At 38.0% G+C, this 14,033-nt stretch overlaps 1 protein-coding gene across 1 annotated transcript; it reads right to left on the minus strand.

Annotated features, from left to right (window-relative positions):
- Positions 1-8,527: 8,527 nt before the first annotated feature.
- LOC143896757 (uncharacterized) lies at positions 8,528-10,497 on the minus strand. The gene is made up of 4 exons (XM_077404772.1): positions 9,915-10,497; positions 9,413-9,596; positions 9,114-9,219; positions 8,528-9,038 (listed from the first exon to the last, which is right to left on the minus strand). Exons 2-4 carry the CDS (start codon positions 9,561-9,563, stop codon positions 8,972-8,974), a joined length of 324 nt encoding a protein of 107 aa, XP_077260898.1. The 5' UTR covers positions 9,564-9,596; positions 9,915-10,497; the 3' UTR covers positions 8,528-8,971.
- Positions 10,498-14,033: the final 3,536 nt, after the last annotated feature.

A 14,033-nucleotide genomic window follows, 5' to 3' on the forward strand; every position in this document is an offset into this window, starting at 1 on the left:
CCTACTAAAGGCCGGTATAATAGAGCCGTCGCAGAGCGAGTGGTCGACGCCTATCGTCATGATTAAAAAGCCTAACGGGACGTATCGCTTCTGTTTAGATTTCCGACTCGTGAACAATGTCTCGAAAAAGGACGCGTACCCACTACCGTATATGAACGCGATCTTAGACAAACTGCGTGAGGCACGGTATATTTCGACCATCGACCTCAGCCAGGCTTACTTCCAGATCCCGCTATCAAAAAAGAGCAAGGAAATCACGGCCTTTGCGGTACCGGGAAAAGGCTTATTTCATTTTAAGCGAATGCCGTTTGGCTTAACGGGAGCTCCCGCCACCTTTCAGAGGTTATTAGATCGCTTAGTTGGACCAGAAATGGATCCTTACGCGTTCGCGTATCTGGATGATATCGTCGTGGCTACCGAAACTTTCGAAGAGCATCTCGAGTGGTTGGGACGAGTTTTCGCGCGTATTCGCGAGGCGGGCTTAACGATTAATCCTGAGAAAAGCAAATTCTGTCGCGCGCAAGTAAAGTACCTCAGATTTTTAGTCCAACGGGAGGGTTTGAAGGTCGATCCCGACAAAACTGTTGCGATTAGGGAATATCCCGCGCCGCGTAACCTCCGACAGTTACGCCGCTTTATCGGCATGGCCTCTTGGTACCGTCGTTTCATCCCGCAGTGTGCTACACTTCTCGAACCGTTAACGCGGTTACTTAAAAAGAATCAGGTGTGGGAATGGGGCGAAGAACAAAGGTCCGCTTTCGACACAATAAAGGAGTGTCTGACGTCCCCGCCAACCCTATCGTGTCCGGACTTTAGCGTGCCGTTTGTGCTGCAAACAGATGCAAGCTCCGTGGGTCTAGGCGCTGTGCTAACACAGCCGATTGACGGTCACGAGCATGTGGTGGCTTTCGCGAGTAGAGCCCTGTCCGACGCGGAGAAAAAGTACTCGACAACCGAGCAGGAATGCCTAGCGGTCGTGTGGGCCATTAAGAAATTCCGACCCTCCCGGGGGGTTGCTTCACGGTTTTTTGGCCAAAGGCACGTGGCTCCTAAAACCAAGAATCCCACCGGAAACCCAGCCAGATGGGGCCCCTCGGAAAAAACCCCTTTTTTTTTGTTGGGGAGGCCCCCCCCCCCGTTTCCCGTTTTAAAAAGGGCCCAAACCCGGTTTTTTAAACGAAATTTCCCCACTTAGGGAAAAAATTTCGGGTTCAAAAAACAAAAAGGGGCCGCCCTATCCCCCCCACAAGGGGGCCCCGTCGAACGAGTCAATTGCGTATTGGAAAAAAATGAAAACCGCTTTTTTTTGGAAAGGGGCCAAACCCCAAAAAAAGGAAAACCCAAAAAATTTTAAAAAAATTTTGGGGTTTTTTGGGACAAAATTTTTCCCCACACCATCCCTTTGCTTCAGGCGACCCCCCCTTTTTTTTGGGGAAATTTTTGGGGGGAAAATCAACCCTTTTTTTAAACTCTTGCGGAAAAGGGGAAAAAGAAACTGTCGCGGGGGGGAACTCCGACCACCCTTTTTGGGGGGGAAAAAAAAGGGGAAAAATTTTCCCAAAATTTCGGGGCAGGGTTTTCGAAAATTTTTAGGGCCCCGAATGAAACAAAAAACCCAAAAATTAAAAAATTTTCGTAGGGAGTCCCGTTGGGGGGGCCCCCCGCGTTTTAAAACAAAAAGCACGTCTTATCGTCCCCCCGCTTTTTCAAGGGGTTTCCCCCGGAAAAATTTTCTACCAAAAAATTTTTTTTTTTTTTTTTTTTTTTTGGGCCCCCCCCCCCCCCCCCCCCCCCCCTTTCCCCCCACGAAAAATTTTGCGCCCTTTTAACGACTTTCCCATTCCCCTTTGGGAAATTTTTTTTGGAAAAAAAATTTTTATCAAAGGGGGTAAAAACCCCCTTTTTTTGGGAAAAGGGGGTTTTTGCGTTTTTTTTTTGTTATTTTTTTTGGGGGTCACCTTTTAAGTGTCCCCTTTTTTTGGGTTTTTAAAAAAATTTTTTTTAACCCCCAAAAAGTAAAGAAAATTTTGTTTTAACCCCCCCCAAAAAACCCCCTCCTTTTTTCCAAAATTTTCCCAAAACCCGGAAAAAAGCCCCCCAAAAGGTGTCGCGTCCCCCTCCGCGGGCCCGGGCCGAAAACCCACTAATGGGCCCCGAAGGGCCCCCTTTGCGCTTTTCCCTTCTTTTTGGGCGACCCCCCTATTTTTGGTTATTTTTTTTTTGGGAAAAATGCCCAGAGCGGCCCTAGAAAAAAAAAAAGGGCCTGGTCAAAAAAGACCCCCCCAAAAAAATTTTGGGCCAGTACTGCCGGGGAATCGACCAAAAGGGGGGTTTAAAATCCTCCGCCTTTTGGGGGAGGTTTGGGGGTTTTTTATTTTTCTTTGCAAAAAAGGGGGGGGGGGATTTCGCCCCCCCCCTAGGTGTCGTACCCCGGGTCCCCAAAAACCCCCGCCTGGGGTTTTCCAAAAAAGGGGGGGAAGGGGGGATAAAGGATTTTCCCTTTTCCCCCTTGCGATTTCCCCCCGGTTCCAATTCTTGGGGGGGGGCCCCGGGTTTTTGAATAGAATTGCCCAAATTTTAAAACCCTTTTTTTCCCCCCCACATTTTTTTTTTTTTAGTTAGTTGTGAAAGTCCCCACTTGGGGGTTTTGTTCCCTTGTCCCGGGGGCCCGGGGCGGAGATCTCCCCCTTTTTTTGGGGTTCCCCCTGGTCACCCCCCCCCCGGGGGGGGAGGTTTTGGGTAAAAGGGGAACCCGCCCCGGGATGCTTTTTTCTTGGGGGGGGGGGTTTTTGACGGTTTTCCCCCCCGGGGGCCCCCGGGTGTCCCCCCCCCCGCCGCCCTTTACAAAAACCCGGAAAATTTTTCCCCCCCAGGGAAAAACCAAAGGGGGGGAACCCAGAAAAACCAGGGGGTAAAAAATTGCGTTTCCCCCCGGGGGATGACGTTTTTTTTTTCAAAAGGAATAAACCCCCCGGGGGAAACCCCACCCCCACCCGGAAAAACCCTTTGAGGGAAAAAAATGGCGAGGAAAATCAGAGTTCGGGTTTTTTCCCCGGTATTTTTTTGCGTTTTTCCCCCGCGACCTTGGATTTGGCCCCATACGGGCCGGTAGTTCGTTTAAATTTGGTTCCCCTTTTTTCGCGTCGGGAAATTTGATGTTTTTGAGCGTCGGGTTTAGGGTTTGCGATCGGGTTTTTCGAATTTTGTTTTCCGGGGTTTTATAATTGTGCTTTGCGTTGGGGGAAAATTTGCGTCCCGGATTACTTGCGTTGCGTTTTACTCCCCGTTTAAAAAATTACGGCTTCAAAAGCTTCGGCGTTTAGATGTTTTTTTGCGTAGTTTTTCCCAGCGTTTTGTGAATTTTGAAGGGCCACTTCGGAGTCAAAGGTGGTGTGGCCTTTTCCAAACTGGCGCCCCCCAAAAATTTTGGGCCCCCATCCCGGACTTTTGGGTTTTAAAAGATCGGCGCCTCTCCGTTGCGCCCCCCGGCCCAATATTCGGGTTTTAATTAAGGGTTTATTGCGATTTGAGTTTTTTTACGTCCCCCACGTGGTTTTCCCCGCAATCCCCAAACGTTTACGTACCCTTATTCGCGAATTTTGGGGTTGAACCTTTTAAATCTGTGAGTGTATTAAACGTTAAATTTTTGATTTCAAATTCCAAACAATTATTAATTTTTTGAGAATTAAAAAACCTTTAGCGGGTTATTTGAGACCCAAATTAATACTCCGGGGGGTCCTCCCCCCCGGCAGTAGTTATATGTTGGTTTTAAAAAAAAACCGGGCCACCCCCCGGCCCCCGGCCCTTTTTGATTTTATCGAAATTTTCTTTTGTTTTACGAAGCCGGGGTGGTAAACGTGGTTTTTTTCCCCACAACCAGTACTCAATAAATATTATATTCTTTGTTATCTGACTGAGTATGAAATTAACGTGTCACCCCGCCGAGTGCCGTGCCGCCCTTCATTAACCCCGCCCGTGATTAGGTCAAGCTAGCCGATTCCACGCACCTCCACACTTCGTTTCGCGTCTCGTTTAGGTTCTCGCGATTTCGTGGACGCGAAGGTACGCGTCTAACATTCGGAACATTTCGTGGGGTATCGGAGGTGCGAGGAAATCACTGGAGAGGCCAACCATCCCGCTCTCCTAAGTCCTTTTGATCCGGCTCACGTCCCGGAGCGGTCCGGGAGTGCAAAAAGTCGTGACAATATATATATATATATATACACATTGCCGGACATTGCTTTTATGTAAAATATGCATGTATATTACGTTGCTTGTATAAATTATTTCTTACCAACTTTTTCCAAAAATAATATATAAAGACCTTTAGCACCTGTAAGCCATCGTTTATTTTCTATAATTTTTCCATCATCAAATTCAATCCAAAATGTCCTTTCTCTACACATACTTGTATAATGACCATCTTCAATAAATGTACCCTGATGAAATATAGTATTCATTACTTTATACTGCTGTTTAGCTATCGATATCTTAGTTGTTGATATGCCAGTTAAATTAAATGTCTGTGGTATTTTCACTAATTTATTATCCTGTGACGAGAACAAAATTAAATGAATGATAACTATTTCTTTCGTCAACGTTAATTCATTTCTAAATACTAAATTTCCTGCACAAAATTGGCATGTTTTTCCATATAACGGACCCCAATTTAAAAATGTATCCTTCAATAAATTATTAAGATTATAACTTTTCTTCTTCAAATTATTAATAGAAATTGGAACAACTATGTTATCAGTAATATTATCTTTTGTCGTATAACCACATGAGTTGCTAATGCACTTAGTAGTACGAGTAACTTGATGCCCGACCAAATTTTTTATGTAATTATATTTTGTGCAAATGGCAATAAGAAATTCAAGAGCGTCTCGTTTTGCTGGGTTTTCATCACCACGACTCGTAAAGCGCTCTCCTAAATCTGTCCGTATCGCATCAGCATTCAAATTAGGTAATCGTTTGTCATATTTATGCGCTAATATACTTAAATCATCTTTATCAACTTTAAGCAACACTTTCCTAATAATACTTGACTGCAAGAAACATTGTATTACTGAATTTGCGTAGCATGAAACTCCATCTTCATTTTGCAAAACAGGTATCGGCTCAACAGTACTTTTTCCAACTTGTTGATCTGACTCTTGACCGGCATTGATTATTTTCGACAATGTCCACGGAACATCTTTTACTTTTCGAAACGTTTTTTCGAAATAGGAATCGTTTGTGCTTGCGGTAGAAATGTTCGTATTAGTCGATTATATTCGCTAATAGCTTCTTTCACTTACTTTTACAGCTGAAGGATCAAAGTTAATTTAAATGCAATCCATCCAAAGACGGTAGTCGGGATAACGCAACATATGACTGAGCAACAACTAAATATAGAATTACCTATATCCATAACAGCGTTTTGCAAGGTTAATCCTTGACTTTTTATGAATAGTTATGCCATAACTGAGAGTTATGGGAAATTGTTTTCTGAAAAACATTTTTCTTCCCATTATTTTAAAATTTGAAACAAAGCCTGATCTACAATGTGCTCTTTGTTCCTGTTTTCTGTTTTTGCTTCTTATTTCTTGTTTCTCTACGCCCCGGTTTTACCGACAACCTGTTTTTGGGTTCGGGCTTTTGTCTCTTTTTGAGTTCGTCAATTCATTGGGGCAAAAGGAAAACGAAAAGAACGGGGAAAAACAAAAAATAAATGTGTTACGCTGCAGAAATGTCAATGTAGTACGAGGCAGTTTCACTCTATTCACGAAAGTATTTTTTTTTTTTAAATGTAAAAAAGGGTAAAAAACGGATTATTTATTTGGGGTATTTTTAAAAGAAAAATACGGTACGCAAAAAAATCGTAAAACCGACGGGGGTTCACGTCGGGGGAGCTTGACAAAACCCCAAAAAGCAGCATGTCAGAAAAAAAAAATGAAGAATTCAGTGGTTTAAAAGTTTTTGGGGGAATGGTTTTAATTTTCTTTGGGAAAAACTCCTTGCCTTTAGTTTTAAAAAACAAAAAATTTATAAGAAAAGAAGTTTGCGCCGATACATGGAGTCTATCGCACTCGCCTGTAATTGGGGTAAGAAAAAAAAAAAGTTTAATTGAAAAATTTAAAAGATATTTCGTACAAAACATATATAATAAGGGGGTTTGCATGATTCTGGGTTTACATTAGTTTTACATTGGGGGAGTTTTATAGGTACTCTATTTTGCAGTGGATGCAATTCGGGAAACAGGGAAAAAATTTTTCCCAACCAATTCACTCAAAAACACCGTTTGGAATATGTATGACCATCAGGTACAGGGAAGAATTGAAAAGGCCCAAAGGGAAAGGGGAAAGGGGTACTTTTTTAACCGGCCCTTTTTTCCCTTGGCCCCAAAAGGGGGGCCCCACCGCAATACACCCAAGCAACTTTGGGCGAAGAAGTAAAATTTAAATAAATCTTTCCATAAAACCCACAATCTGAAATACAGCCAGCAGGGCAGTTCCCCGGGAAACATCACAATCTGAACCACAGTCAGCAGTCCCAGTCTTTCCCCAAAAACCAAAAATTTGGTTACATTTAAAACTACAGTAAAACCAATGCACCCCACCATCTGAATCCCCGGGTTAAAAAAATTTGGGGAAAAATTAGATTTTTTTAATGGTGAGGACTAAAATTTTTTAAAAATTCTCTCCCAAAAAAAGGAAAATTTTCCGAATCTTCAGAAGTATAGATCTTCAGAAATCTGTGCATCTTCAGCATCTTTAGCCTCTTCGCATCTTCATTTGGTCAGTCAAGGGTCATTATGTTCAGTTGGTCAGGCAAGGTCTAAAGTTCATTTGGCCCGGGAAAGGGCCCTTTAAAGTATTGAAGGAAGAATTTCTTAAATCCACCCCCCTGACCAATCTGAAAAATTCAGAAGAAAAGGGGGTCTAAAAAAGAGCAGGAACATCTGTTAAAATGTAACAATCGTGATTATAAAAACCCGCTGGGGAAATTTAATTTATCAAAAAAAGCTTTCAAAACTGCCCCTTTTGCCCAAAAAGGGCGTTAGTGGAGAAAAAAGCGGGCAATGGCAAAGGCATTATTTTATGCTTTTTGAAAAGAGGCCAAGGGGTCCAAGTACAAGATTCAATGTTAATGCCCAAAGGTTTTTCTGTTGTGGTAAGTTCCAGAACATGGGGAGAGAAGTGGAAAGTGTTTTTAATCTGTAATTTTTCTTCGCTTGGCCACCAATAAATTGAAAACAGGTTTAAAAACTGGGCCCGGGCCCTTGGGAAATTTTGGATTTTTGCCTAAAAAATAATTTTAAAAATAAAATATAAAAAATATTCTAATTTTTATAAAATTAAAAAGTATATGCAACAAAAATTACCCAAAAAGTGATTTTTTTATAATATAACATATTTTTTTCCGTTTTCATAAGTGCACTTTTTAAATTGTTAATAAATTTTTAAATTTTTACAAATTAGGGATACTAAAATAAAGGATAAGAAAATATTTTTTTAAATTTCTAATAAAATAGCGTTTTGTTTTTTTTTTGTTTTTTGTTTTTTGGGGGAAAGAATTTTTTCCCCATTGTATGTATTATTTTGAAGGGCAAGTTCCTAGCCCCAAAATGCAAAATTCAGACCTGATGTCAGATTTTTTTTTTTTTTTGTAATGCTAAGGCCCAAAAGTTCAAGTAAAAAAAAATAAAAAGGGGATTATTAAATATACAAAGTATTTATTTCCCCCTTTTTTAAAACTTCATAAGTATAATTTCGCATACTATGTCGTTTCCTTTAGTTAAGGGTAAAATATTTTAAAAGCCAAAAAAATTAAAAATTTTGGGCAAAACCCCAAAAAAAACGTAGATAAAATTTATGAAATTAGCAAAATTAATGTTTTACGCAAACTTAAGAGTACCGGGATAATTTTCACATTAGAGATTAAAAAGAACGTACAAAAAGCGGTCCAAAATAAGAGATCGCCGTTTTAACGGGGGACGAAGAACTCGAAAAACCTTTTTTCCCCTCCCGGGGTTTTTCTATTTCCGGGGGTCCCCTTAAAAACCTTTCGCCCAAAAAAACCCCCAAAACCCCTATCCTTTTTCTCTTTTTTTCCCTTTTTTTTTTTCCCCTGGCCCTTTTTTTTTGATTTAAATTAAAGTTGGGCCCTTACCCCCCTTTTCCTACAAAATCTCGTGCAGAGCAGCAGGATTTAAACAATCGCGCTATTATAAAGCGATCCAAACAGAATTTAAAAAAGAAAGTAATTTTAAAACGTAAAGAAAAAAATATAATTATTCGAGGCAAATGGATTACGGACGCTCATATGGATCATTTCCATACACTTTTGCGAAGTTGTTCAGATTATGAACCTGTCGGAACATGGCGAATTCAATTGCCTCAATTTATTCAACGTATACCAAAAGATAGAAAACATATACAAATATTGCACAGTTCGTCAGTTCCGTTCAATTGTGGAGATCCAAAACTTAGAGATAGAACTGGACATTGGGTATGTAATAATAATAATAAATATCTTCTCGTTATATATAAAAAATTTAATTCATTTTATATGTATTTAATTCATAAAATTTCTTATACAATTTTATTATTTTACAGTTCGCAGACCAAGAGGCAGAGCCGCGGGGATACGACGCCAAGAAGAAAGGTTCATGGCCGTCTTATATAAATTGTCATCACCCAATTACCATTGGGGTAGACGAGGCAGAGGCAGATGTTGAGAGCAACAGGATTTAATCTTTGTCTCTATATAATCTCTATATATAATAATGTCTCTATATATAATCTATATATATATATATATATATATATATATATTATCAAATCCTCTTGATTCAAAACGATCTTGATTACTTTTATTAATTTGTATGTAGCTGTTTTGAGACAAATTAGTTGTTTCGACGCTCTCAGGTTGTACAGGTAATTTATCCTCGAGAAAGTCGAATAGGGATATTTTTTCGCTGCTTGGTTTATATACTGTCCTCGGTTTTCTTTTCCCGTTTGCCACGCGACTCTCGTGGTTCGCGAGTAGCGTTACTGCAATAAAATTATAATTCAATTAATAATTACAATAAGTGTATGAAAAAGAAAAATAATAATAAATTCTCTTACTTATATCTGCTGTCGGTCTTTTGCAGGCTTCTCAGTGCTTTATCCACGTTATTTCTATCTCCCAAAATTAAGTTACCATCTAATTCTCTTTCATCAACAGCTACGTCTAAAAATAAAATAATGTATCAATATGATATTATGGTTACGGTCAACGTGACACTACAAATGCTTCGAAGCATTCCTCTTCTCTTTTCTTTCAATGAAGAAAGAAGGAGAAGAAGAACGCTCCAGAGCATTTGTATCACGTTGACCGTAGCCTATATATCAAGATATATATAATATCAACAACCTGTTCTCACCGTTCTCTGGATAGAATTGTAACACTGCTCTTGCGCTTCTTGACAGACATGCATACAACGTTGATAAGAAACGATATAAACGTCTTGTAGGATTGTGCAAAGTTTTGCTTGCATAGCACAACCACAAGCGCAGAAATACTGACAGCCCCATCAAACGTACCAGCTTTAAATGGCAATCCTTGACCTAAAAAATAAAATAATGTATTAATATGATATTATGGCTATGGTCAACGTGACACTACAAATGCTTCGAAGCATTCCTCTTCTCTTATCTTTCAATGAAGAAAGAAGGAGAAGAAGAACGCTCCAGAGCATTTGTATCACGTTGACCGTAGCCTATATATCAAGATGAGCATTTGTATCACGTTGACCGTAGCCTATATATCAAGATATATATATATATATATATATCTTTCAGCAACGTGCACAACTTTATTTGAGGTTATAATTGGGTACAACATTCATCGCACAATACTTTTATAATTGCAAATCGGAAACGTACCTCGAGTTGAGCTCTTCTGCGATCAACGAAGTCGGGATCGAACGTGTCAGTCGTCACTTTCTGCCAAGCGTAGAGGACCTTCTTTTCCGGCAGCGATAGTAACACGATGGGTGCGTTCAGCCGATACTCCGCTAGCCTAGCAATCGTGAGCAGTCGCTCGTTTCCTCTCCTTTTAATCCATTGGGTCAAAGGAGAGGAAACGAGCGAAAACGAGCGACTGCTCACGATTGCTAGGCTAGCGGAGTATCGGCTGAACGCACCCAATGTAGGGATACGAAATCTTTAGATAAGCACGAAGCAATTCAATTCAGTATATCGCCGGCACGATTACGGTGTTACTGCCGTTTCGCGTACGCGCGTATGCGCGCGTTGTCGCACCTTACCTCGCGACGCGACGCGTAATAAAGAGTCACACGATCGGTCTCGCTCCGCGCGTACTACCGTGTCTCTCGATCGATCGAGATAGGTTAACTGATCAGATGATGAACTGACTGACAGGATAGCGCTCTAAACGAACGCACTGTCTGCACTGCACTGCACTGCGACACTAACGCCGCTAGCCGCCAGTGTCGAAAAAGTGAAAGTGACGTTCTTTGTTTGTTACATGTATGTTATAAAGAAGAGCGGTCGACGTAGACAACGTATCTTAATAAAAAATTTTCACATTTGGACTTTGCGTCGCAATATCTCCGCTCGTAGGGCACGTAGCAGAATATTATAAAAGAAATCCCCCCCTAATTGGACCCCAAGCTATCGATCAAGCCTACTTAGAACTTGATCCGTTCACTCGTTATCGAGATCTCAACATCTCGGGTACTTGCAACTCGTCGCGTCGCGTAAAAGAGTCACGGTCGGTCTCGCTCCGCGTGTACTTGGCGCGAGACACTACCGTGTCTCTTGATAATTTTGTAAGTATATTTTATATTGCGTCTTATTTATAACGAGCAAAGTTGTTTATGAAAAATGCACATGCATTAAATTAAATGTACATTTTAATACCGATCGAAGCAGACTATTTATGTTTAATAAATGTTTTAAAAACGTTTAGCCGATACGTTTTCATTATGTATAAAAGTATACGTTTCTTAAACCGTCGAAATGTCTCGTGTAAAAACGGTATTTTAAAAAAATTAGTTTAAAAATATAAAATAATTAAAGAAACGTTGAAATAAACGTTATAAATTAGTGAAAAAAACGTTAAAATAGATATTCTAAGAAAATAAGAAAATGTTTAAATAAATGTTTTAAAATATGTCTGATATTTTCTTTATTATAAATTATACAGATTTTAAAAAATACTAAAGATTTTTAAACTAAATGTTATTTGGGTAAATGTGCATAAAAGGTCCAACAACCACACCGATTTTATCATGTTGTAGGCTTATACAGCACACATCCCGCGGATGTCGCGATTTTGCTTCGCTGAGGGCCTGCTTATATTTGCTCCCAACTGAAATTTACTTACGAGTTGATCTTACCGTCATGCGCCGCCTAGTAGTGTCATTGCGAATTAGCGCGGAAAGATTATTAATAAGGCTGAATTCGTTACTTTTGTAATTATTAATTTCTTTACTTGCGTACTACATAACGCGTCTGACTCAGCTGTTTATTAATTTGTTGACATTTTTACAAGTCTAATGACATATTTATATTATTATACTTATTATTATACTTGGACTGGCTCGGTTGAAGTAAACCGAAAAAAAAATTATCCATGTTTAGCGATCCTTGTCATGTACTAATCTAATTTGAATTGCGAATGATTCGCGCACATACATATATGTATATGTATTATATACTTAAATTTATTCCTATTTAAAATATTAAAAAAGTTATATGCAAACTGTCTGAAAATAATTCTGATTATAAATATAATTAAACATTTTATTTTTTTGTAATGCATAATTTTTTATTATAATTACAATTAGGGGAGACCGGGGCTAAGCCGACAACGGGGCAAACTTGACACTAGGCTTTTTGCCAATTTAAATCTATCATAGAAACTTGCCTTTTTTACTGTAAATGCGTCTTTATGTGCCAGTATTATCAACGGAATTTGGTAACATTCTGAGTTATAGTGTAATTTTTAACGCGACATAAGCGTTTTTGATAGTAAAAAGTAATTTTTCTGATCTCTCAAAAATGTCTACTCTTTCATCGAGCTTTACTCTTGCGGATCTACCGGTAAGTGATTTTGATGGGAAATTCGATGTTTTATACGAATCCGACAATAATTTTTGCATATTTTCAAAATTTTTATATTTTTGGAGTAACAAAAATAAAAAACGACGTTCGGGGCTAAGTCGACATAGGGGCTAAGTCGACATGTTGTTTTATTGGTCTCCAATAATAAACGATGCTTGTAATGCAGCATATGGCCCATGACAAATGTGTACGCACGTGTAATCGCGAATTTACTTGCATAAATTGTTTTTCAGACATGAGTTCAGATGAAAATAATTGAATGTTCAACAATTTTTGTTCTCATTATTTTTAATGATTGTTTTACTTAATTCCAAATTTTTGTACTTTCTAAATACACGATAAACAAATGTATATTTAGTTTTAGACAATAAAAAATAAGTTCCAGATCAAATTGTGTCGATCAGGCAAAGTGTCGAGTTTACCCCCGGCAATTTTTTAATTTGAAAATTTGTCTTTGCGTCACTTTTCCCTTCTTGGCGGCAAAACAAAGCGATGTACAGCAAGACTTTCTGAATCAATTTTGTACCTGAAGAAACACTCTTTAAATATATATCATTGAAAAAATTTGCCTAAAAATTTTAATTAAATATTAAAAATTGTCTTTAAAAAAATAGTGTCGGCTTAGCCCCGGTCTCCCCTACGTGAAAGAATAAATATGTGTCTAAAAAAGATTTTATAAAGCGTTTTTATAACTATTTAATATATATATAAACGTAAAAAAACGTTTATTAAATAGTTTAAGAAACGTGTTACATTTTAAACGTTTTTTAAATCGACTTATATGTTTAAAATAAATTTGTAACGTTTATTAAACGTATTTTGAACAATACTGTGTTGCTTGGACTTATCAATATACCAACTAATTTATTTAAATTATCGATTATATCTCTCTCTCTCTCTCTCTCTCTCTCTCTCTCTCTCTCTCTCAATGATATTAAATGTATCCGTATTAAAAAATCGATATTACAATGTACATTTAATGCATGTACATTTTTCGTAAAGAATTGTGCTCATTATAAAACAATATGATACATTTAAATTATTGATTATATCGATAATATTAAACTTATGCACTAATATCGCATCATAACTTCGCGAATCCATTTTATATATGAAGAAACCTTAGTAAACACATGAGGTTTTTTGCTAGGACACAATTCATCTCCGTAACTCACAATACCTATTTGAAAGTTTTGATCATTTTTTCTTACGATGAGAGGACCACCGCTGTTACTCTAAAAATAAAACATTAAATAACAAATTTACGAAAAAAGAGACACTTTTGAATTTTATTTAGCTTATAAAACGATACAAGATAATTTATATTGCGCGTTAGAATAATGTATTTTATATATTTATATAATTTTTGTAGTATATATTATTATAAACTATAACTGTATTATTTGTGATTATTTTTTACCTCACAAGCGTCTTGTCCCAATCCTGCAGCGGCCGTGCAAATGTGCTTGTCGCTGATGCCCCAGTATTGTGTGCATACATCATTTCTTATAATCGACAATGTAGTATACCTAAGTCTTTTCATACTTCTTCTATTAATATGATTTCTTCCCCATTCGGTTACATAAGCACGCGTTTTGTTCACAAACCTTTCGTCGTAATATGCAAGTTTTATTGGCTGAATGTCAACTAAAATAGAGATATATTGTATTTAACTAATAATTTCTTAAAATCAATATTGACGCATGATATACATTCGTAATACTTTTTCATTAATTTTATAATTTATGGTATTTTTTTAGTATGCATCAAAGTACGTATTAAAGATTATAAAAGAAGCTGTACATTGATATACAATACAATTTTTTATTTCTCCTTTTCACATTTATACGATTGTTTGTTATTTAAATCGTTATTAACTTTCAGCATATTTTCCATAGAATAATTAAATAATGC

The sequence above is a fragment of the Temnothorax americanus genome, unplaced genomic scaffold (assembly GCF_048541705.1).
Source record: "Temnothorax americanus isolate GAGA-0224 unplaced genomic scaffold, ASM4854170v1 Scaffold198, whole genome shotgun sequence".
Classification (NCBI taxonomy): domain Eukaryota; kingdom Metazoa; phylum Arthropoda; class Insecta; order Hymenoptera; family Formicidae; genus Temnothorax; species Temnothorax americanus.